General features: G+C 42.4%; 1 protein-coding gene across 4 annotated transcripts in view; it reads right to left on the reverse strand.

Moving 5' to 3' along the window:
* Positions 1-26902, reverse strand: part of LOC139264414 (tudor domain-containing protein 7-like) — a 184458-nt gene that overhangs the window by 55082 nt on the left and 102474 nt on the right. For all 4 annotated transcript variants that reach the window (XM_070880846.1, XM_070880856.1, XM_070880838.1 and 1 more), the window contains 2 exons: positions 13836-14545; positions 7566-7752 (listed from right to left, as the gene is read on the reverse strand). In XM_070880846.1, coding sequence (XP_070736947.1) covers positions 7566-7752; positions 13836-14545 — 897 coding nt within the window. The remainder of the gene's footprint in view (positions 1-7565; positions 7753-13835; positions 14546-26902) is intronic.

Here is a 26902-nt window from a genome sequence, read left to right on the forward strand (position 1 = left end):
TTAGCAATGCCTGGTGCTGCTCCTGGCATGCTCTTCTACACTCCTTATTGAACCAGGGTTGGTCCCCTGTTTTGATGGTAATGGTAGAGTGAGGGATATTCCGGGCCATGAGGTTACAGATTGTGCTCGATACAGTTCTGCTACTGCTGATGGACTAGAGAGTCTCATGGATGCCCAGTTTTGAGCTGGTAGATCTATTCTGAATCTATCCCATTTAGCACGGTGGTAGTGCCACACAACATGATGGAGGATATCCTCAGTGTGAAGACGGGACTTCGTTTCCACAATGGCTGTGTGGTGGTCACTGCTATCAATGCTGTCATGGACAGATGCATCTGCGACAGGTAGATTTGTGAGGACGAGGTCAAAGAGGTTTTTTCCCTCGTTGGTTCTCTCACCACCTGTCGCAGGCCCAGTCTGGCAGCTATGTCCTCCAGGATTCAGCCAGCTCTTGGTTCAATTGTGGACATTGAAGAGTTCATTCTGTGCCCTTGCTACTCTCAGTGTTTCTTCCAAGTGGTGTTCAACATGGAGGAGTACCAATTCATCAGCTGAGGGAGGGCAGTAGATGATAATCAGCAGGAGGTTTCCTTGCCCAAGGTGAAGCCATGAGACTTCATGGGGTCTGGAGTCAATGTTGAGAACTCCCAGAGCCACTCCCTCTCAATTGTATATCACTGTGCCACCACCCCTGATGGGTCTGTCCTGCCGATGGGAGAGGACATACCCAGGGATGGTGATGGAGGAGTCTGGGACATTGGCTGAAAGGTGTGGTGGGTAAGTCTGACTATGTCAGGCTGTTGTTTGACTAGTCTGTGGGACAGCTCTCCCAATTTTGGCACAAGTCCCCAGATGTTGGCGAGGGACTTTGCAAGGTTGACTGGGCTGGGTGTGTCGTTGTCGTGTCCTGTGCCGCGGTCATGCCACTTGGTCAGTCCGGCTGTGTATTGAATGACCGGCACCAGTTACTCGTAAGGTTGACAACATTTCTAACCACAGGTCCAAAATTGAGCAGGGGAAGCATAGGAATTGTTCTCAGGATTTGGACAATGCTGACAAGGCTGCATCCACCCTTAGTTACCTTGAGAATAAAATTGTAGCTTCCATGCTCATTTTTTCATGGAGTTCATGTTGCCACATTTACTAATTTCAATTTCACTCATAGTGGGACTCTAGTTCAGCATCATAATCACTACACTAATGTATCCTTAAATGCATGTGTGATCGGAAAGTGAGAGAAGAAAACAAAAAAGGAATGAATGTGAACAAAGCCACACATTCAAAACATAGCAAGCTGGTTACCAATTAAAATTTTTAAAATTTACATGGATATATCCTATATCCATATCTATAGCTATACATATATGGTCCATCACGCCTGTGCTTGCTCTTTGAAAGAGCAGTCGTGCTTAGTTCAACATCCCACTTTTTGTTCAGAGCCGTTTTCAGATGGAGAATTGTTGGGATCTGGAACTCTCTAAGTGAAAACATTTCTCATCTCTCCTCTGGATCTTTTGCCAATGATTTTAAATCTATAACTGCTGGTTATTGACCCACTCACCAGAGGGAATAGTTTTTCTCCACCAACTCGATCAAAATCTCTCATCATCTTGAAAATCTATATTAGGTCACCTCTTAACCTTCTCTGTTCCAAGGAGAATAGCCCTAGCTTTTCCAACCTTTCCTCAAAACTGAAGTTCCTCATAAGAAATAGGAGCAGGAGTAAGGCATACGGCCCCTCGAGCCTGCTCTGCCATTCAATAAGATCATAAAAACATAAGAATATAAGACATAGGAGCATAGCTGATCTGATTGTACAGGGCCTTGGTGAGGCCACACCTGGAGTATTGTGTACAGTTTTGGTCTCCCAACTTGAGGAAGGACATTCTTGCTATTGAGGGAGTGCAGCGAAGGTTCACCAGACTGATTCCTGGGATGGCGGGACTGACATATCAAGAAAGACTGGATCAACTGGGCTTGTATTCACTGGAGTTCAGAAGAATGAGAGGGGATCTCATAGAAACGTCTAAAATTCTGACGGGTTTAGACAGGTTAGATGCAGGAAGAATGTTCCCAATGTTGGGGAAATCCAGAACCAGGGGTCACAGTCGAAGGTTAAGGAGTAAGCCATTTAGGACCGAGATGAGGAGAAACTTCTTCACCCAGAGAGTGGTGAACCTGTGGAATTCTCTACCACAGAAAGTTGTTGAGGCCAATTCATTAAATATATTCAAAAAGGAGTTGATGTAGTCCTTACTACTAGGGGGAATCAAGGGGTATGGTGAGAAAGCAGGAATGGGGTACTGAAGTTGCATGTTCAGCCATGAACTCATTGAATGGCGGTGCAGGCTCGAAGGGCCGAATGGCCTACTCCTGCACCTATTTTCTATGTTTCTATGATCTTGGCCTCAATTCCACTTTCCTGCCTATTCCCCATAACCCTCAACTCCTCTGTAGTTCAAACAGCCTTGAATATATTTCAATGACTCAGCTTCCACAGCTCTCTGGGGTAGAGAATTCCAAAGATTCACAACCCTCAGAGAAGAAATACCTCCTCATCTCCATCTTAAATGGGCGACCCCTTTTTCTGAAACTACGCCCCCTAGTTCTAGATTCCCCCACGAGGGGAAACATCCTCTCAGCATCTACCCTGTCTGTCCCTTCAGAATCATATATGTTTCAATAAGATCACCTCTCATTCTTCCAAACTCCAATGAGTATAGGCCCAACCTGCTCAACCTTTCTTCATAAGACAACCCCTTCATCCCAGGAATCAACCTAGTGAACTTTCTCTGAACTGCCTCCAATGCAAGTACATCCCTCCTTAAATAAGGTGACCAAAACTGTACGCAGTACTCTAGGTGTGCACTCACCAACGCTCTGTACAGTTGTAGCAAGACTTCCCTACTTTTATACTCCATCCCCCTTGCAATAGAGGCTCACATTTAATTTGCTTTCCTAATTACTTGCTGTACCTACATGCTAACTTTTTGTATTTCTTGTACAAGGACTCCCAGATCCCTCTGTGCTGCAGTATTCTGTAGTCTCTCTCCATTTAAATAATATTTTGCTTTTCTATTCTTCCTACCAAAGTGGATAGAAACATAGAAAATAGGTGCAGGAGTAGGCCATTCGGCCCTTCGAGCCTGCACTGCCATTCAATAAGATAACGGCTGATCATTCCCTCAGTACCCCTTTCCTGCTTTCTCTCTATACCCCTTGATCCCTTTAGCCGTAAGGGCCATATCTAACTCCCTCTTGAATTTATCCAATTAACTGGCATCAACAACTCTCTGCGGTAGGGAATTCCACAGGCTAACAACTCTCTGAGTGAAAAAGTTTCTTCTCATCTCAGTCCTAAATGGCCTACCCCTTATTCTAAGACTGTGTCCCCTGGTTCTGGACTTCATCATCGGGAACATTCTTCCCGCACCTAACCTGTCCAGTCCCGTCAAATCTTATAAGTTTCTATGAGATCCCCTCTCATCCTTCTAAACTCCAGTATAATAAAGGCCCAGTTGATCCAGTCTTTCCTCATATGTCAGTCCCGCCATTCCGGGAATCAGTCTGTTGAACCTTTGCTGCACTCCCTCAATAGCAAGAATGTCCTTCCTCCGATTAGGAGACCAAAACTGAACACAATATTCCAGGTGAGGCTTCACCAAGGCCCTGTACAACTGCAGTAAGACCTCCCTGCTCCTATACTCAAATCCCCTAGTTATGAAGACCAATATACCATTTGCCTTCTTCACTGCCTGCTGTACCTGCATGCCAACTTTCAATGACTAATGAACCATGACACCCAGGTCTTGTTGCACCTCCCCCTTTCCTAATCTGCCGCCATTCAGATAATATTCTGCCTCCGTGTTTTTGCCCCCAAAGTGGATAACCTCACATTTATCCACATTATACTGCATCTGCCATGCATTTGCCCACTCACCCTGCAGCCTTTTAGCGTCCTCCTCACAGCTCACACCGCCACTCAGTTTAGTGTCATCGACAAACTTGGAGATATTACACTCAATTCCTTCAGCTAAATCATTAACGTATATTGTAAAGAGCTGGGGTCCCAGCACTGAGCCCTGCGGCACTCCACTAGTCACTGCCTGCCATTCTGAAAAGGACCCGTTTATCCCGACTCTCTGTTTCCTGTCTGCCAACCAGTTCTCTATCCACGTCAGTACATTACCCCCAATACCATGCGCTTTGATTTTGCACACCAATCTCTTGTGTGGGACCTTGTGAAAGTGCAAATACACCACATCCACTGGTTCTCCCTTCTCCACTCTACTAGTTACATCCTCAAAAGATTCCAGAAGATTTGTCAAGCATGATTTCCCTTTCATAAATCCATGCTAACTTGGACCGATCCTGTCACTGCTTTCCAAATGCACTGCTATTTCATCTTTAATAATTGATTCCAACATTTTCCCCACAACTGATGTCAGGCTAACCGGTCTATAATTACCCGTTTTCTCTCTCCCTCCTTTTTTAAACAGTGGTGTTACATTAGCTACCCTCCAGTCCATAGGAACTGATCCAGAGTTGATAGACTGTTGGAAAATGATCACCAATGCATCCACTATTTCTATGGCCACTTCCTTAAGTTCTCTGGGATGCAGACTATCAGGCCCCGGGGATTTATCTGCCTTCAATCCCATCAATTTCCCCAACACAATTTCCCGCTTTATAAGGATATCCTTCAGTTCCTCCTTTTCATTAGACCCTCGGTCCCCTAGTATTTTCGGAAGGTTATTTGTGTCTTCCTTCGTGAAAACAGAACCAAAGTATTTGTTTAACTGGTCCGCCATTTCTTTGTTCCCCATTATAAATTCACCTGAATCTGACTGCAAGGGACCTACGTTTGTTTTCACTAATCTTTTTCTCTTCACATACCTATCGAAGCTTTTTGCTGTTCCTGGCAAGCTTCCTTTCATACTCTATTTTCCCCTCCTAATTAAACCCTTTGTCCTCCTCTGCTGTATTACAAAATTCTCCCAGTCCTCAGGTTTGCTGCTTTTTCTGGCCAACTTATATGCCTCTTCCTTGGATTTAACACTATCCTTAGCCTCGTTAGCCACGGTTGAGCCCCCTTCCCAGTTTTATTTTTACTCCAGACAGGGATGTACAATTGATGAAGTTCATCCATGTGATCTTTAAATGTTTGCCATTGCCTATCCACCGTCAACCCTTTAAGTATCACTCGCCAGTCTATTCTAGCCAATTCACATCTCATACCATCGAAGTTACCTTTCCCCAAGTTCAGGACCCTCGTCTCTGAACTAACTGTATCACTCTCCACCTTAATAAAGAATTCTACCATATTATGGTCATTCTTCCCCAAGGGGCCTCGCACAAAATTGTTAATTAGTTCTTTCTCACTACACATCACCCAGTCTAGGATGGCCAGTCCTCTAGTTGGTTCCTCGACATATTGGTCTCGAAAACCATCCCTAATACACTCCAGGAAATCCTCCTCCTCCGCATTGCTACCAGTTTGGTTAGCCCAGTCAATATGTAGATTAAAGTTGCCCATGATAACTGCTGTACCTTTATTGCATGCATCCCTAATTTCTTGTTTGATGCTGTCCCCATCCTCATTACTACTGTTTGATGGTCTGTACACAACTCCCACTCGCGTTTTCTGCCCTTTGGTATTCCGTAGCTCCACCCATACAGATTCCACATCATCCAATCTAATGTCCTTCCTTACTATTGCATTAATTTCCTCTTTAACCAGCAACGCCACCCCACCTCGTTTTCCTTTCTGTCTATCCTTCCTAAATGTCGAATATCCTTGGATGTTGAGTTCCCAGCCTTGGTCACCCTGGAGCCATGTCTCCGTGATGCCAATTACATCATATCCGTTAACTGCTATCTGCGCAATTAATTTGTCCACCTTATTCCGAATACTCCTCACATTATACTTCATCTGCCAAATTTTCGCCCACTCACTTAACCTATAACCTATCTATATCCCTTTGCAGTCTCCTTGGGGCTGAAATTGCCCCCATCTTTAAGGCCCATTACTGCCGCTAAGAGGCGGCAAAGGAGCGGATAGGCCTCACTGACCGGGGGGAGACGGAGGGGCCGACCCATCCGAAATTGCCCCCGGGCCGGCAGCGGCGAGAACAGGTCTGCTGCTGCTCCGTCGGGCACACGCCGACCCCCTTCCAACTGGCAGCAACCCCTTTCAGCCCCGTGTAGGAAATTGCCCCGCGGGAGTGGAGCGGATATGGTCGGTGCCACTGACAGATTTGACCTCCGGGAAGCTGTGTGCCTACAATTATGTAGGGCTCTGTTGAGACCACACCTGGCATACGGCCCCTCGAGCCTGCTCTGCCATTCAATAAGACCATAAAAACATAAGAGTATAAGACATAGGAGCATGGCTAATCTGATCTTGGCCTCAATTCCACTTTCCTGCCTGTTCTTCATAACCCTAGACTCCTCTGCAGTTCAAACAGCCTTGAATATACTCAAGGACTGAACCTCTACAGCCTCTAGGGTAGAGAATTCCAAAGATTCACCACCCACTGAGTGAAGAAATTTCTCCTCGTCTCAGTCCTAAATGGCCAACCCGTTATTCTGAGACTGTGACCCCTGGTTCTAGACTCCCCAGCCAAGAGAAGCATCCTCCCTGCATCTACCCTGTCAAGCCCTATAAGAATTTTATATGTTTCAATGAGATCACGTCATTCATCTAAGCTCGAGATAATATAGGCCTAGTCTACTCAATCTCTCCTCATAGAACATTCCCCTCCATCCCAGGAATTTTCTCTAAGGCAAGTATATCCTTCCTTAGGTAAGGAGACCAAAACTGTACACAGTACTCCAGGTGTGGTCTCAACAGAGCCCTACATAATTGCAGCAAGACTCCTTACTCTTTTACTCCAACCCCCTTACAATGAAGGCTAACGTACCATTTGCCTTCATGGTTACTTGCTGTACCTGCAAGTTAACTATATGTATATACATGTATACATATATACACACACACACACATCATTTTGGAATTGCAAAATAGAAGATATCCAATGGCATTGCTAATGGCACATTAAAGCATATGTTGCTTTGTAACAGGAGCATTGTACCATGAAACACACAATGTATTCTAGAACAGAGTTCTCATAGTAACAATAATGAGAAAAAATGCATGCTTTCCTCTACCTGTCTACTTATTCCTCAGTCTTCTTTTTTTTATATGTATGTCTCCCACACAGTTTCATTGTTTGTGCTTGCCGTTTTATTTTCTTACCCTCGAGCAGGGTGACAATAGAGGTGCCATGTACATCTTTGAGCGGCTGCATTAGAAACGATGGAGATTACAACTTCAAACTGGCCTCACCACCACTCTGTAGCTGTTTGACCACAGGAAATCATGCTATCACCTGGGGATGCATTTAAAAATTCTCCTGATCCGACTTTCCCCTTTGAACAAAATTTATTTGAAACACTAATCTCCCTCATTGGAAAGAAGATATTGAGATTTAAATAAACTGTTATTACTTTACAAAAATTCCCAACTTTTCAGATTATTTTGACCTAAACATAATTGCCAGTACCTTGACTTTTGCTCCTTCCACTGCAACAATCTGCGCTCTTAACCAGGAGTCCTCTTCCGCACTGACGGCCACAAGCTGTCCAATACTTGGTGAACTCAGTGGCATCAGCTCAGTAGTGTAAGTGTAATACTCTTTCATGGCATCTTCCATTTGTTCAAGAGCACCAGAATATTCTGGCCCGATGTATCTAGCAGGGAAAGTTCAAAGTTATTATGTACTTCAGCCTTGAACTGTTCCAGCCTTTTCCTTCTACACAGATTTCTTCTGAAAAATACTTCCAAGAAGAGTTTGAAAATCTTTGGATACAGGCTGTTAATTTGTAAAATGAACATTTGATTCAAAACTTTCAACACGGTTTGAACAAGGAAAAAGTCAAACAATCCGATTTATAAAATATTTTGCAACAGTCGTGAATACAGTCAATCGTTTGAAGTCCCACAGTTTTTAACACAATTGAATTACATGGGTTTGATAATTCCTGTGCTCAGATTAGGCAGGTCATTGTTGGGGAATTAAATACTTTGCATACCCAGTGTTGACATTCAGCACCTCCAAGTCAGTACCACACAATACATTCAAAAAATAAAACTTTCTTGATACTATGGCAGTTCGCTATAATCATACTACACTGATAAGCATTTTATATTTCCTCCTCGTCAGTCATCTTTGTGGTCTATCTGAAAATGGCAGTCGTTCTGTGTCACAGATCCACATCCACTAGAAAATGTTTTTCTCATTTGACTTAACAGCAAAGAGACATAAGAACATAAGAAATAGGAGCAAGAGTCGGCCATTTGGCCCCTCGAGCCTGCTCTGCCATTCAATAAATCATGGCTGATCTGATCCTGGCCTCAACTCCATTTCCCCATCCGCTCCCCATAATCTTTGACTTCCTTATCATTCAAAAATCTGTCTATCTCCACCTTAAATATATTCAAAGACCCAGTCTCCACTGCTCTCTGGCGTAGAGAATTCCAAAGATTCACGATCCTCGGAGAAGAAATTCCTCATTTCTTTTTTAAATGGGCGACCCCTAATTCTGAAACTATGCCCTCTAGTTCTAGATTCCCCCTTGAGGGGAAACATCCTCTCTGCATCTACCATGTCAAGCCCCCTCAGAATCTTGTACGTTTCAATAGATCACCTCTCATTCTTCTAAACTCCAATGAGAATAGGCCCAACCTGTTCAACCTTTCTTCATAAGACAACCCCTTCATCTCAGGAATCAACCTAATGCATCTTCTCTGAACTGTCCTCCAATGCAAGTATATCCTTCCTTCAATAAGGAGACCAAAACTTTATGTAGTACTCCAGGTGTGGTCTTACCAACACCCTGTACATCTGGAGCACGACTTCCTTACTTTTATACTCCATCCTCCTTGCAATAAAGGCCAACATTCCATTTGCCTTTCTGATTACTTGCTGTACCTGCATGCTAACTTTTTGCGATTCATGTACTAGAACCTCCAGATCCTCTGTATTACAACATTTTGTAATCGTTCACCATTTAAATAATAATTTGCTTTTTTATTTTTTCTACCAAAGTGGATAACCTCACATTTTCCTACATTATAGTCCATCTGCCAAATGTTTTACCCACTCACTGAGCCTATCGATATCCCTTTGTATACTCTTTGCATCCTCCTCACAACTTGCTTTCCCACCTATCTTTGTATCATCAGAAAATTTGGCTACATTACACTCGGTCCTTCATCCAAGTTAATAATATAAATTGTAAATAGTTGAAGCACCAGCACTGATCCCTGTGGCACCCCACTAGTTACAGTCTGCCAACCTGAAAATGCCCCATTTATCTCAACTTTCTGTTGGTTTGCCAATCCTCTATCCACACAAATATATTACCCCCAATCCTGTGAGCTCTTTTCTTGTGCAGTAACCTTTTGAGTGGCATCTTATCGAATGCTTTCTGGAAATCCAAATACACATCAACTGATTCCCCTTTATCCACTCTGCTCGTTACGTTGTCAAAGAACTCCAGCAAATTTGTTAAATATGGTTTCCCTTTCATAAAACCATGCTGACTCTGCTTGACTGTATTATGATTTTCTAAATCTCCTGCTACTACTTCCTTAATGATGGACTCCAGCATTTTCCCAACGACAGATGTTAGGCGAACTGGTCTATAATTTCCTGCTTTCTGTCTCTCTCCTTTCTTAAATGGGGGTGTTACATTTGCGGTTTTCCAGTCCGCTGGGACCTCTCCAGAATTCAGGAAATTTTGGTAGATTACAACCGATGCATTCACTATCTCTGCAGCCACTTCTTTTAAGACCCTAGGATGCAGATCATCAGGTCCAGGAAACTTGGTCACCTTTAGTCCCATTAGTTTGCCTAGTACTTTATCTCCAGTGATAGTGATTGTTTTAAGTGTCGTCATCCCCTGCCCCCTCCACCAATAATCCTTGATTATCAATTATTGGGATGTTTTTATAGTGTCCTCTACCGTGAAGACCGATACAAAATATTTGTTCAAAGTCTCTGCCATTTCCCTGTTTCCCATTATTAATTCTCCAGTCTCATCCTCCAAGGGATCAATGTTTAGCTACTCGCTTTCTTTTTATATACCTGTAGAAGCTCTTACTGTCTGTTTTTGTATTTCTTGCTAGTTTATTCTCAAATACGATCTTCTCTGTCTTTATCATTTTTTTTAGTCATCTCCAGTCTGGACTGGATTCAAATCCAGATCCCAGAGCGAGGACAGTGTGCTATCCCACTGTAGTACTCAATTCCAGGGCAAATGTGTAAGCTTAGGCTTGCTGTGAGAAATTTTGATACAGATTCAGCTTAGAATTTAAAATAACTACATTCCTAACACTTCATTATGTTTGGTTCCTGTGATCTGGTCCTTAGTAGATGAGAAAATATGCGTTAGATTACAGAATCACATTGGAAATTTGCTAGGACTGAAACAAAAAAGAGAATTTGATTATCAAAACCACCAAGCAAGTGGTAGGTGCTATGGGGTACAAAAAATAATTCACTTACTTTTCCCTAAAACTCCTGAATGCTCCTGTCTATGACAAGATTTCCAAAAAAAAACTGGAATATCCACAACCTGCATTTCTAATTCAGGTTTAATAACTGGGCTTCCAATGTCACAAAAATTTCATTTTATTGTAAACAAATTTTAAATAAATAGGAGATAACAACTTCCATTTATATAGCACGCTTCGTGTAGGGAATCATCTCAAGGTTCTTCACAGAGACATTATTAGATAAAGTGAAAGCCAAGCCAAAGAAGCAGATATTAGGAGAGATGACCAAAAGTGTGGTCAAAGAGCTCTTAAAGTTGGTGAGGGAGGTGAAGAAGCTGAAGGGTTTAAGAGAGGAAATTTCAGAGCTTGGGTCACAGGCTGCCAATGGTGGAGCGAATGGGAAATGCCCGGGAATAGACAGGAGTATTCAGGAGTTTCAGGGAAAAGTAAGTGAATTATTTTTTGCACCCCATAGCACCTACCATGTTCTTGGTGGTTTTGATATTCAAATTCTCTTTTTTTTTTTGTTTCAGTCTTAGCACATTTCCAATGTGATTCTGTAATCTAACACATATTTTCTCATCTACTAAGGACCAGATCACAGGAACCAAACATAATGAAGTGCTAAAAAATGTAGTTATTTTAAATTCTAAGCTAGAGACAGAGGGAAGGAGGGTTTGAGGGGGAGAGTTGCAGGGCTGAAGAATGTTACATCGATAGGGAGGGATGAGGTCACAAAGCAATTTCAACACAAGGATAACAATTCTAAGTTGGAGGTGTTGCGGGGGGAGCAGGAACCAATGTAGGCCAGGAAGGACAGGGTTGACAGGTGAGTGGGATTTGGTGCAGGATAGGATGGGGCGCCATTGGATGAACTGAGGTTGTAGAGGATGGAAGGTTGACCAGAAGAACATTGAAATAGTCGACTCTGGAGATGAAAAAGGCACGATTGAGAGTTTCACCAGCAAATGGGCTTAATCATGGTGGAGCGGCTGATGTCGTGGAGATGAAGATCATGAGAGGAAATGTGGTTGGAAGCAGCTCCGGGTCAAATAGAACAGCAAGATCGCAAACAGTCTGGTTCAGCCTGAGACAATGTCCAGGGAGGCAAGTGGAATCTATGGCAAGGTATGGAGTTTATGGCATGGGCCAAAGGTGGTATCCTTTTTCCCAATATTTACCTGGGGGAAATTGCTGCTCACCTACGACATGATATCAAATAAACAGTCTGACAACACAGAAGCAGTGGAGGGTCACGAGAGGTGGTTTAAAATAAAATAGCATGCTGTCATTGTACATGGAGAAATTGAACCCATGTCTGCAGATGATTTCGCCAAGAGGCGAAATGTAGATGAGGAAAGGGCAGTAAGGATAGATCCTTGGGCGACCCAAAGTAATGATATGGGGTTGGGAAGTGAAGCCATTGATGGAGGTGCTTCGTCTACAATCAGATAGTTAAGAGTGCAACCAAGCAAGGGCAATGCCATTGAATTGGACAATGGAGGAAAGGCATTGGTGATAATAGTGTGGTCGGTCATGTCAAAGATTGCAGAGAGGCTGTGGAGGGTTAATGTACCATGATTAGAGTCATTTGTGACTTTGGTTAGAGCTGTTTCAATGATGTAGTATGGACAGAAACCTGACTGGAGAGATCCAAACATGGAGTTATGGAAAAAGTGCTTACAATGCGAGAGGCATACAGTGGCGCGGTCGTTAGCAAAGATAGAAGGGTTGAGGGTGGGTTTCTTGGAGAGGGTAAGGATGGCGTTTTTGAAAGGGAAGAGGACAGTACATGAGGAGAGGAAACCATTCACAGGAAATCAGGAGCAATATGTCCATTCATTTTTTTTGGGTGCATGGCCCATTAAGGGGCTGTGTGGTCCATTCAAAATACCATGCTTGCTCGTTTTCTCCTATTTAAAAGCTGGTGAGCCAACTGTGCAGGAGCTGCAGAGCATTACGCGACCACTCAGCTTAAAGGGAACAGTGACCAGGAGGTGAACAAAATAAGCTCCAAGAGAGCATGAAGGGACACAGGAGAAAAACTACAGTAAGGGTGGGCAAGGGGAATTGGGTGGAGCAGCAGATGCAGCTGACCAGATAGTCTCAATCGTAGTGACAAAGAAACCCATGAGCTCCTTGCACCTTGTTGGAGGGGAGTGTGGACGGGGCAGGGCAGAGAGGTTTAAGGAAATGGTTCGTTATGGTGAAAAGAAGCCGGGGGATATCTTTGCATTACAGCATGATCCTTGGAGTAGTGAGCGGTGCAGCCACCTCTGATGAATGAATAAATAAACCGCTTGTGTGCCAGATACTCTCAAGTCTGTGCCTCTTGGATTTGAAGGCATTAAGGTGGGGGCCATACCGGGATGGTCGATCGGGATGCGTGAGAGTAAAGGTGTTAAGGGCGGTGGGGGTGAGAGTGCATGCGCTAAATTGTGAAAGATTTTTTTTCTCGAAAATGTTAAATGAAGTGAAATATATTTTATAATGTAAATAATTTGGATTGTGGCAGTTCAGGGAGAAAAGAAAACCGTTACCCTGCATATTAAGAAGTTTTTGTAAAGTGGCAGATTAATAGTGGCAGTGACAAGCTAGAGGTTCGAAATTACCCTAAGCAACATTTGTGTTTGTGTAACATTCCTGTCTACTTTAATGGCAGCTGTTTATTTTTAATGGGTTAATGCCTCCTTTGAACAGTCATATAAATGTGTTATATAAATGTGTTAAGCATTCATCCTGTAATGTCAGCAACATCTGCACCAGTCATGTGATCCATTCCTTTCGATGATTTGCCATATTTTAGCAATGAGTGAAGGATTATATTTAAGAAAGAAAAACTTGCATTTATAAAGCGCCTTTCACACCACCGGACGTCTCAAAGGGCTTTACAGTATTGTCACGGTTGTAATGCAGGAAACATTAGGCTACAACAGTACTGTGATAAATATCAAATCTACACTCAGGCCCCAGACAATCAATGAGAAAATTCATAGGGGTACGGTGTATAAAAAAATTCAAAAACATTTCTTAAGTGGAAAAACCTTACCTGGGACAGTTGTGTTTATTATTCTAACTTGAAACAATGCAAGTGACTTTTTAACCATTTGAATAAACTGCGAGATTGGCAAACATCAAACTTGCAACCAAAGCTTAAACATGCTGCATGCCCACTGGTTTGATTGAGATGATGCAGATCCTTTAATGCGAGGAGTCACTGCGCTCTCCTTCTTGCACTAATCTATATAAATAGCAGATTTTGAGGCAGGCTCACCTGATAACAGCTTCAACAGTGGTGTGAAGCTCAACCACCAATACGGATGGGAATTGCTCAGTTGGGATGCTAAGTGGGGGAGGAGCAGGCTGCATCGAGCAACTTTCTGTAAATTTGCCAGCAATCAGAGTCACCTCATTTTTGGTTAATGCCAGGTGGTCAGGATCAATACAGGTTCTATGTGAACAAAGTCCTAGATCAGAATACTCTTCATTGATGACCTCTTTCAGTTCTGGTTTCACCAAAGCAGTGGGAGTCACCAACACAGGGGGAAGAGTCTCCTTGGGTTTATCATTTTGCTCATCAGTGGTTTTCATCATTTTTGCATAAAGAATTGCCTTTTTGCGATCACCAGACACTGCATAATCCACAGTGCAAATGTCAGACAAGCAGTCAAGATCATCCAAAATACTCTGAGGAAACTGCATCTTGTATGTCTCTTCAAACAACTTTGGAAGTGCGTTGGCCCAAAGTCCACTGCTGTACTTCTGTAATAGCTCGGTGACGTTTTGTTTCACTTCTGTATCATTTGCAACTGGGTTTTTAGTTGCAACTGCTTTCCCTCCTTGAGCTACAGTTTTATTAGAAACTGGCGGCTCCTGTTTCTTGTCAGCTGACTTCTGGTTAAAACTTGTCTTCCTTTGCTGTTGGCCACTCTTTGGAGGATAAAGCAGCAATTCTGCCAAACCACTACACGCTGATTTTTCAACCTAAACAAAACAGTTAGATCAACATGAGTTGAATTCAATGCAAGGCTGTCCATCTAAAGGCATTTATTTTATCAAAGCAAATAAAGGCAAAAATGTGTGAACAGCGACAACTGATGCACCATCCTCCTCACCAAAAAGGAAAAATTGCACAATATGTTCAAACCAGATAACTCGGATTAAAAAAATACAGATAATGTTGGACTAAGCAGATTTACCAGCATCCAAAAAGACCCTACGTCAGAACTCTCACGTGGTATTAAGTACACTTAAAATATGCACTAGTTGACTAAATTGAAAGAAAAAAATGAATGTGTCTACTCTCTCTTCTCCCAAAGTGCCAATACCAAGAGCATTAGTACTTGATAAAACTCATCTTGAGAGGAGACCCAATGGCTTAATAGGTAAAGGCATCATGTAATATGGTAATGAGCTGGATCAGAATCACAATCCTCTATTTATGAGCATTAAGTTGCTGTAGAGCGACAAAAGGAAAAGCCATCACGGCACAAACATTAGGCATGTACACCTATATGGTTCAAAGCATCATTTTTGTACGAGTCCAAAACATTGCACCTCTTAAAAAAGCATTGCCGCGTCTGTCGTGTGCTATGCTGATTCACTTAAAAATATAAAGGCATTAGAAAAACATAACAATTAGCAAACAGCTCAAAACCAACCAAATTGTTCACTTTTCAAAAAAATATATGAATTGCAAAGGAAACAATCAAATCGGTCAAATGTTATCCAGTTGTTTCAGAAGCTGTGTTACTTTTGGACCACAACACGATATAACCCCCATTATAGATTAAAATTTCCTGGAACAACTTTCCCCACACATAGGCCTGGCCCATTTCTAGGGTCTGAAGCTAGGAAACTCCACATAATACTTCCCAGGCCATTATGCATATGCACAAACTCAGTGCCTCTTTATGGATACCTTATTCAAGCCCCAGGTTTTCTTACTTTTGCTTGGCCTAACCAGAGTCCGACTCCAAGCACAGCTTCCCTGTGATCAATGCTATTGGAGAACTAATTGAAATAAAAATTTGTGGGCTGCCCTAATGGCTTTGCGTTATGAACCACAGGGACCAACCAGGGAGGCATGTCCCAGGTTTGATGCAATGGTCTGTGAAAAGTAAACCAATCTCATCCAAGGTAGTGGTGGGAGCAGTACATTTAGGCCTCCCAGGTTATAGAGTGTGGAAAAGTAATCAGCCAAAGTTATCTGTTCCAGAATCACTATCCTGTGAAACCCTGGTGTAAAGTAAGTTTTTGTGGATGCCTGTTGAAGATGACCTGATCAGGCTTAGCTGTGACATCCCAATTACCAACACTCATTATGTAGTCTCACATGAAAAATTGGCACTCCTGAGAACAGTTGGAGGGCAGTGGACCAAGAAGCCAATTAATTGCTTTGACAACTGGAACAGCTTATTTGAAAAGTTAATATGTGATAGACAGTGACATGACTATTCTTTGCAAAATACTGAACCATTATACCAGGAACAGGTGAACATCTCAGATGATGCTCGTTTCCTGGACATTAACACATGGCTTGCTGCGATGTGTCTTTTCTAAAGACAATCTTCAAACGATTTACTTTTTCATTAAAGGAAAAGATGCTTTTAAAACCTACAGACTTTCTTGGTGTCTTCAGTTCCCTGCTTTGCCATGCCTGTAAACACAGGGGGCTAATAGGAGCTCTGTGAGGAATCAACTTCCACGAAACTTCCATTAGGAACCATTATTCAAAAGCTATTGAAAAGAACAAAGATTTCAGACTTCCTTTTTCTGGTTTTGTAAAAGTTTATATGTGGTCTAAATCTCTTTATTGCACTTTAAATAAATTTGTCCAAATAGTTTTAGCCTGAAAGTATTTTTCTCTCAGTTATTTTATGGCTTCAGAAGTAACGAGAATACATGATGTTGTTCACCAGTGAGCAATATCACTGATTAGGAGTTAATTGTTAAACCCAGGCATACACAGTGGTGAATAGGAGCAAATTCTAGATCACAAGACTTGGTTTGCTTATAGCAATTGGTTCAACAGTAGTTTGAGTAGTAGTGTACTCTACATATGTAGTTAGGAGCTATGGGGGAGGGAAAGCAATTTGAAAAAACATTTGTTTTTAATGCTTTGCTGAATTTAATCAATTATAAAATCATTACTGGCCTTTTCCACATTTGTCATTAGGTGCAATCGGCAATGGTGCACATCACTTAATATGCTTGTGCTGAATACACCTTTCAATTTAAGATTAATTTACAATAATCTGGCTAGGTTCCCAAATTTCCTCCCTGGTTAATGGATTTACTCTGTCTGCTCCTCTCACAATCCCATTCTCCATCTTCCCTAATACAGATTCTGCTTCATATTAGAGGCAGAGCTCACCAGTACTACGTAGTAGTTTAATTCTTCCCAATGAGTATGTGCCTTCATTAACATAAAACTGACTCTCTTAACCTGGAGAGGTAGCAGTAGAGAGAGAAGGGGATGACTGGACTGGCTAACATAGAATGAAAAATAAACCCCAAGAAATAATGTGAGCGAAGGTCATAAAGTTGGAGATACAAATAAAACCTGATTAGCAGAGGAAGAAAGAAGCAAATGCATCAAGACACATCCAAGCAGACGGAGTATGGCTCCAAGGAGCCTGAGCAAAACTATAGTTGGTGGACATTAATGGAATAACACCCCAAGAGGCAAGAGTTATAACACAAAGGAAGGTGGCCTTGGTGATGCTGCTCAAGTCCCTCAGGGAATTGTCCTTGGCCCAACCATCTTCTGTTTCATTGTCAGGATTGGGGCTGTTTACAGATGATTCCAAAGTATACAACTCTATTCACAACTTCTCCAATAAAGCTGCCCATGTCAGCCTTAAACAGAGTCTGGACAACATCCAAGCTTGATCTTACAAATGGCAGTTAATATTTGCATCAAATAACTGCCTGGCAATAGTCATCTTGAACAAGGTTAGACCTCCACCTCCACCTCCTCTTGTTCAGTGGCACCACCAGAGTCTCCCACCATCAGCATCCTGGGGATCACCATTGACCAGAAGATTAATGGACGAACCATAACAACAGAAGCAGAAGAGACTGGGTACTCTGCAACAACTGGCTCATATCTTGACATCTCAAAATCTTGCCACGATCTAAAAGGCTCAAGTCAGGGGTGTAATGGAATATTCATTATTTGTCTGGATGGGTGCATCTGTAGCAACATTCAAAGCTTGACACCATCCAGGACAGAATTGTTTGTTTGATTGGCACACTACCACTAGACTTGATATCCACTCCTACAACCACACACTGTGGCTGCATTACGATCCACAGGATCCATCTCAGCAATTCACTGAGTGTAATCAGACAGCAACTCCTAGCCTCATGGCCTGTAGCACCAAGCAGCACAAGAGCATCAAGATCATGGGAACCCTATCACCTACAAGTTACATTCCATCCTAGCTTGCACATAATCAGTGTTCCTTCATCATCTTTGGGTCAATGTTCTGGAATTGCCTACCTAGCACCATTATGGTTGCTCTATCATCCAAAGACTGCAGCAGTCCACCATCACCCTTTCAGGGCAACTAGAGACAAGCAATAAATGCAGCCTTGCCAACTGCACCCAGATCCCAAGAACAAAAAAAAAAGGAAGTATAATAAAAAGATTTTTAAAGGGATACATGCCATGAGATAACACCTATTAATCTCAAACATCCCCAAATTACATGGAGAATACTCTATAAACACTGCACTCTTGAATCATCACTTCAAATGATTCCCATCCTATATCACCCTATTATATAGCTCAAAATATGCTCTCTCTTGAGAGAACCCAAATCCCTAACCTATAGGCAAGGCTGGGTTTTATGCAAATTAAGTCTAAACATTTTACATGCTCACCATGTTTTACTGAAAACCAAGTTGAAAATAAATACTATGATGTAGCCTTGGGAACGTTTCATTTTTCTCTCTTCTTCCCCACCTCTCCTCATTTTTACTAAAAACCAAACAACATTGGGCTAACTTATCAGATACTTACAAACAGTCTTACACATTAAAGTTATACCCATCCTTCATTGCCTGAGCTTTAGCCTTCTGAGATTTACAAAGCCTGCAGCCTTCCTCAGTACGTATAAGTGCTAACTTGTGCGCAGTAACTACTTCCCCACTGCTGATGATCTGGATTTAATTTGTCTTGTCCAGCAGTTTTAGACGCAAGGATCTTCCCTCCCCTTGAGCACTGATATGCAGTAACCTCCAGCCCTTCGGTTCTGCTTGTACATCCCTTTCCGTCTTCCCAGACCTTTCCGCAGAGCAGCTGTATGGTGTGATCCCTTGCCGCCCTGCCTAAAGAAATCAAGAACATAATGTCTCAAGAACATAATGTCTAAAGAACTAGTAAATTAAATCCAACCATCAAAAACAACTAACATACTCGACTTCTCTGGACATAGGTGCAGGGAGACAGGAGGGGATACGAGTCAAGCCAAGTCGAGCTGAGAGATGCTGAGTTGGATAATGCAGAAAGGTTGAGTGAGCTGGAAGCTCGCCACTCAGGAGGGAGATAGAGCTTATTATGATGCAACAAAGGGCTATATTATTCTAGCTATTCATAGTCAAAGGGCAGAAAACCTAGCTCACTGCATGCAAGTAACTCCAGCAGAGTACAGACCGAGGCTGATGCCCAGTTAACAACTGACAAGCAAGGAAGGCAAGACCTAGAAGCCCTGATTGCTACAAAATAATGCTTTTTTGTGATTTACTAATTTAATGTTTGTTTCTCTTTTTCTCATGAAGTACCCGACCCTGCACCTCTGAAAGCTCCAGTCTCAACTTCAGAACCATCTCCAGCCTGTGACCCAGCACATGGCCTTGCGTGAGTTGGACTGTTTTTAACAGTCATGCACATTAAATCAAATGATTCAAATCTCCCATCCTCCAGGCGGCCATGGTGACTGATGAAGCATTAATGCAAGTGTCGCACTCCCTCAAAAACTGCCATTTTCTGTAATCCAAGTGACATGTGTTTAGCTAAAGATCAACCAAAAGGAAGAAGTGCGCAGGGATCTGACCACCGCTCTGAACAGGGACCAGCTGAATGGTGAGACAGGTAAGAATTTGTGTTCTAGTAATAAATTGATGTATGATTCCCTAGGGAACACAAGAACATTATTGTGTGCGATTTTTGTGTGTGTGCGCGCATGTATACGCAAACATGCTTGCATGGTGGTATATCACTGTACTTTAACGCATGGTATGCATAGTGGAACAAAGAATAAATAATGCCACAACTGCTCCATATTGTTTGCCCCTCTCTAGCATCCCTAGCCAGAGAGAAGAAACAAGTAGGAAAAAAGTGTAAAAAAACAAACATAAAGGCACTTTGTCTAAATGCACATAGCATTTGTAACAAAATACATGAGTTGATGGCACAAATTGAGACTAATGGGTATGATCTGATAGCCATTACAGAGACGTGGTTGCAAGGTGACCAGAACTGGGAATTAAATATTCAGGGATACTTAACAATCCGGAAGGACAGACAGAAAGGAAAAGGAGGTGGATAGCTCTATTGATAAAGATGGAATTACTGCAATAGTAAGAAATGATATTGGCTCAAATGATAAGGGTGTTGAAACAGTTTGGGTGGAGATAAGGAACAATAAGGGGAAAAAGTCACTGGTGGGCATAGTCTATAGGCCCCCTAACAGTAGCAACTCTGTTGGTTGGAGCATAAAATAGTGGGGGCTTGTAAAAAGGGAACAGCAATAATCATGGGTGATTTTAACCTCCATATTGATTGGACAAATCAAATTGGTCAGGGTAGCCTTGAGGAGGAGTTCATAGAGCGCGTAAGGGACGGGTTCCTTGAGCAGTATGTAACGGAACCAACCAGGGGGCAAGCTATCTTAGATCTGGTCCTGTGTAATGAGACAGGATTAATAAACAATCTCCTAGTAAAGGATCCCCTCGGAATGAGTGATCATAGCATGATGGAATTTCAAATTCAGATGGAGGTTGAAAAAGTTGGATCTCTAACCAGCGTACTAAGCTTAAATAAAGGAGATTATGAAGGTATGAGGGCAGAGTTGGGTAAAGTGGACTGAGAAACTAGATTAAAGTGTAGGACGGTTGATGAACAGTGGTGAACATTTAAGGAGATATTTCACAACTCTCAAGAAAAATATATTCCAGTGAGGAGCAAAGGGTGTGAGAGAAAAGATAGCCATCCGTGGCTAACTAAAGAAATAAAGGATGGTATCCAAGTAAAAACAAGGGCATACAAAGTGGCCAAAACTAGTGGGAGGACAGAAGACTGGGAAGCTTTTAAAAGCCAGCAAAGAACAACTAAAAAAATTATTAAGAAAGGGAAGATCGACTATGAAAGTAAACTAGCACAAAATATAAAAATAGATAGCAAGAGTTTCTATAGGTATATAAAAAGGAAACTGGTGGCTAAAGTAAATGTTGTCCCTTAGGGGACAAGACCGGGGAATTAGTAATGGGGAACATGGAGATGGCAGAAACGCTGAACAAATATTTTGTATCAGTCTTCATGGTAGAGGACACTAACAATATTCCGACAGTGGATACTCTAGGGGCTATAGTGGGGAAGGAAGTTAACACAATCACTATCACTAAGGAGGTGGTACTCAGTAAGATAATGATACGAAAGGCAGATAAATCCCCTGGATCTGATGGCTTGCATCCTAGGGTCTTAAGAGAAGTAGCGGCAGGGATTGTGGATGCATTGGTTGTAATTTACCAAAATTCCTTGGATTCTGGGGAGGTCCCAGCAGATTGGAAAACTGCAAATGTAACACCCCTATTTAAAAAAAGAGGCAAGACAAAAAGCAGGAAACTATAGACCAGTTAGCCGAACATCTGTGGCTGGGAAAATGTTGGAGTCCATTATCAAAGAAGCAGTAGCAGGACATTTGGAAAAGCAAAATTCGGTCAGGCAAAGTCAGCATAGATTTATGAAGGGGAAGTCATGTTTGACAAATTTGTTGGAATTCTTTGAAGATGTAACGAACAGGGTGGATAAAGGGGAACCAATGGATGTGGTGTATTTGGACTTCCAGACGGCACTTGACAAGGTGCCACATAAAAGGTTACTGCACAAGATAAAAGTTCACGGGGTTGGGGGTAATATATTAGCGTGGATACATTGGCTAATTAACAGAAAACAGAGAGTCGGGAAACATAGAAACATAGAAAATAGGTGCAGGAAGTAGGCCATTCGGCCCTTCGAGCCTGCACCACTATTCAATAAGATCATGGCTGATCATTCACTCAGTACCCCTTTCCTGCTTTCTCTCCATACCCCTTGATCCCTTCAGCAGTAAAGACCATATCTAACTCCCTTTTGAGTATATCCAATGAACTGGCATCAACAACTCTCTGCGGCAGGGAATGCCACAGGTTAACAACTCTCTGAATGAAGAAGTTTCTCCTCAGCTCAATCCTAAATGGCTTACCCCTTATCCTAAGACTGTGTCCCCTGGTTCTGGACTTCACCAACATCGGGAACAATCTACCTGCATCTAACCTGTCTTGTTCCGTCAGAATCTTGTATGTTTCTATGAGACCCCCTCTCATCCTTCTAAACTCCAATGTATAAAGGCCCAATTGATCCAGTCTCTCCTCATATGTCAGTCCGGCCATCCCTGGAATCAGCCTGGTGAACCTTCGCTGCACTCCCTCAATAGCAAGAACGTCCTTCCTCAGATTAGGAGACCAAAATTGAACACAATATTCCAGGTGAGGCCTCACCAAGGCCCTGTACAACTGCAGTAAGACCTCCCTGCTACTATACTAAAACCCCTAGCTATGAAGGCCAACATATCATTTGCCTTCTTTACCGCCTGCTGCACCTGTATGCCAACTTTCAATGACTGATGAACCAGGTCTCGTTGCACCTTCCCTTTCCTAATCTGCCACCATTCAGATAATATTCTGTCTTCGCGTTTTTGCCCCAAAAGTGGATAACCTCACATTTATCCACATTATACTACATCTGCCATGCATTTGCCCACTCACCTAACCTGTAAGTCACCCTGCAGCCTCTTAGCGTCCCCCTCACAGCTCACACTGCCATCCAGTTTAGTGTCATCTGCAAACTTGGAGATATTACACTCAATTCCTTCATCCAAATCATTGATGTATATTGTAAAGATCTGGGGTCCCAGCACTGAGCCCTGCGGCACTCTACTAGTCACTACCTGCCATTCTGAAAAGGACCCGTTTATCCCGACTCTCTGCTTCCTGTCTGCCAACCAGTTCTCTATCCGTGTCAGTATATTACCCCCAATACCATGTGCTTTGATTTTGCACACCAATCTCGTGTGGGACCTTGTCAAAAGCCTCTTGAAAGTACAAATACACCACATCCACTGGTTCTCCCTTGTCCACTCTACTAGTTACATCCTCAAAAAATTCCAGAAGATTTGTCAAGCATGATTTCCCCTTCATAAATCCATGCTGACTTGGACCGATCCTGTCACTGCTTTCCAAATGCTCTGCTATTTCATCTTTAATAATTGATTCCAACATTTTCCCCACCACTGATGTCAGGCTAACCAGTCTATAATTACCCGCTTTCTATCTCCCTCCCTTTTTAAAAAGTGGTGTTACATTAACTACCCTCCAGTCCATAGGAACTGATCATCGAGTCGATAGACAGTTGGAAAATGATCACCAATGCATCCAATAAATGGTTCATTCTCTGGTTGCCAACCAGTAACTAGTGGGGTGCTGCAAGGATCAGTGCTGGGACCCCAACTATTTACAATCTATATGAACGACTTGGAAGCAGGGACTGAGTGTAACGTAGCCAAGTTGCTGACGATACAGAGATGGGAGGAAAAGCAATGTGTGAGGAGGATACACAAAATCTGCAAAAGGACATAGACAGGCTAAGTGAGTGGGCAAAAATTTGGCAGATGGAGTATAATGTTGGAAAGTGTGAGGTCATGCACTTTGGCAGAAAAAAAAAATCAAAGAGCAAGTTATGAATTAAATGGAGAAAAATTGCAAAGTGCCGCAGTACAGCGGGACCTGGGGGTACTTGTGCATGAAACACAAAAGGATAGTATGCAGCTACAGCAAGTGATCAGGAAGGCCAATGGTATCTTGGTCTTTATTGCAAAGGGGATGGAGTATAAAAGCAGGTAAGTCTTGCTACAGCTATACAAGGTGTTGGTGAGGCCACACCTGGAATATTCCGTGCAGTTTTGGTTTCCATATTTACGAAAGGATATACTTGCTTTGGAGGCAGTTCAGAGAAGGTTCACTAGGTTGATTCCGGGGATGAGGGGGTTGACTTATGAGGAAAGGTTGAGTAGGTTGGGTCTCTACTCATTGGAATTCAGAAGAATAAGAGGTGATCTTATCGAAATGTGTAAGATTATGAGGGGGCTTGATAAGGTGGATGCAGAGAGGATGTTTCCACTGATGGGGGAGACTAGAACTAGAGGGCATGATCTTAAAATAAGGGGCTGCCCATTTAAAACAGAGATGAGGAGAAATTTCTTCTCTGAGGGTTGTAAATCTGTGGACTTCGCTGCCTCAGAGAGCTGTGGAAGCTGGGACATTGAATAAATTTAAGACAGAAATAGACAGTTTCTTAAACAATAAGGGAATTCAGGGTATGGGGAGCGGACGGGGAAGAGGAGCTGAGTCCATGATCAAATCAGCCACGATCTTATTAAATGACAGAGCAGGCTCGAGGGGCCATATGGCCTACTCCTGTTCCTATTTCTTATGTTCTTATATACTAAATTATTATTTTGCATCTGTCTTTACCAAGGAAGAAGCTGCCAAAGTCATAGTGAAAGAGGAGGTAGTTGAGATACTGGATGGGATAAAAATTTATAAGAGGTACTAGAACGGCTGGCTGTACTTAAAGTGGATAAGTCACCAAGACCAGATGGGATGCATCCTAGGATGCTGAGGGAAGGGTGGAATTGAAGAGATACTGGCCATAATCTTCCAATCCTCCTTGGATACTGGGCTGGTGCCAGAGGACTGAAGAATTGCAAATGTTACACCCTTGTTCACAAAAGGGTGCAAGGATAAACCTAGTAACTACAGGCCAGTCAGTTTAACCTCGGTAGTGGGGAAGCTTTTAGAAATGATAATTTAGGACAAAATTAACAGTCACTTGGACAAATATAGATTAATTAAGAAAAGCCAGCATGGATTTGTTAAAAGCAAATAGTCTTTAACTAACTTGATGAGTTTTTCAATGAGGTAACAGAGAGGGTTGATGAGGGCAATGCGGTTGATGTGGTGTGCATGGACTTCCAAAAGGCATTTGATAAAGTGCCACATAATAGGCTTGCCAGCAAAGTTGAAGCCCATGGAATAAAAAGGACAGTGGGAGCATGGATATGAAATTGGCTAAGTCACAGAAATCAGAGAGCAGTGGTGAACAGCTGTTTTTAATACGAGAGGAAAGTATACAGTGGTGTTCCCCAGATATTAGGACCACCGCTTTCCTTGATGTATATTAATGACTTAGACTTGGGTGTACAGGGCACAATTTCAAAATTTGCAGATGACAAAGCTTGGAAGTATAGTGAACAGTGAGGAGGATAGTGATAGACAGGCTGGTGGAATGTGCGGTAACATGGCAGATCAAATTTAAATGCAGAAATGTGCGAAGCGATATATTTTGGTAGGAAGAACGAGGAGAGGCAATGTAAACTAACGGGTAACATTCTAAAAGAGGTGCAGGAACAGAGAGATCTGGGGGTATATGTGCACAAATCATTTAAGGTGGAAGGGCAGTTTGACAAAGTGGTTAAAAAAAGCATACAGGATCCTGGACTTCAAAAAATGGTGGCATAGATTACAAAAGCATTAAAGATATGATGAACCTTTATAAGACACTGGTTCGGCCTCAACTGGAGTATTGTGTCCAATTTTGGACACTGCTCTTTAAGAAGGATGTGAAGGCCTTAGAGAGGGTGCAGAAAAGAATGACGAGAATGGTTCCAAGGATGAGGGACTTCAGCTACGTGAAGCTGGCCTTGTTCTCCTTAGTGCAGAGAATGTTGAGAGGAGATTTGATAGAGATGTTCAAAATCATGATGGGTCTAGACAGAGCAGAGAGAGAGAAACTGTTCCCAATGGCGGAAGGGTCGAGAACCAGAGAACACAGATTTAAGGTAACTAGCAGAAGAACCAAAGGCAACATGAGGAAAAACCTTTTTTTAGGCAGCGAGTGGTTAGGATTTGGAATGCACTGCCTGAAAGGGTGTTGGAGGTAGACTTATAAGGAAGGAAATAAAATTGCAGGGCTACAGGGAAAGGGCAGGGGACTGGGACTTGCTGAAGTGCTCTTGCAGAGAGCCAGCACGGGATCGAAGGGCCGAATGGCTTCCTTCTGTGCTCTAACCATTTTTTTATTCTAATTGTTATAAATTTTAGTCAATTTGCCATGCCTGCTGCATGAGGGGGAGGGAAGTGGGAAGGCATTAAATTCAAATACGAATATCTTGTGGGATTTGCTTAAATATGTGTTTGATAGATTTTTAAAAAATTGTTGCTCAATTTTACTTCACCCCATCCATTTTTGATGGTATTTATCAACTTGTCTTGTTCCAATCAGTGAGTCTGTCTGTAACCCTCAGACAGGGACAGGCCAGATAACTTCAGTTGACAATGAGAAAAGGAAAAGCTACATAAGAAAATTATTGAGATTACAGTTTGCAACTGCTAAACTATTTGCCGGTGAGCTTTTACATCATCTAAGTTTTCTGTTAAGTATGTTGCAACCCATGAGCTCCATCTGTGACTAGAATACCTTATTTCTTCCCTCCCTTTTGCCACCACACTAAACTGCTTGCTTATATTAGTTTTCAGTTTCTGAAATTTGAACTTATCTTTTCTCTTCACAGATGCTGACTGACTTGTTTTATTTCCAGCATTTTCTATGTTTATTTCAGATTTCCAGAATCTGGTTTTTTAAATTCTTATCCTAACACTTCATCCGGAACTCAAAACTGACCTCCCTCACTCTTTCCTTCCCCTTACAATCTTTAAAAGGTCTTTCACCTAACCATTACTACTAGATTGTCTTCCCTGCCCAGCTTTTCTCACAAAATTCTCCCCTCTTCTGAAAGCACTGATTCTTTAGTGGGTACAGTTCTATGGACAGTTGTAGCTCTCTGATACTTTGCCCAAGGCCATTATTATCGTGCAAGTCTCAGTGTCACCAGGATAGGCAAAATTACAGTTGAGCCTGATCCAGTCCTCATCTGACATCCACACACAAGCACTTCCAGCAGATGTCCGTCAATAGCTTTCACGGGAAGGAACACGAGCTAATATCTTTCTTCCCGT

Source organism: Pristiophorus japonicus, chromosome 1, assembly GCF_044704955.1.
Source record: "Pristiophorus japonicus isolate sPriJap1 chromosome 1, sPriJap1.hap1, whole genome shotgun sequence".
Taxonomy (NCBI): Eukaryota; Metazoa; Chordata; class Chondrichthyes; family Pristiophoridae; genus Pristiophorus; species Pristiophorus japonicus.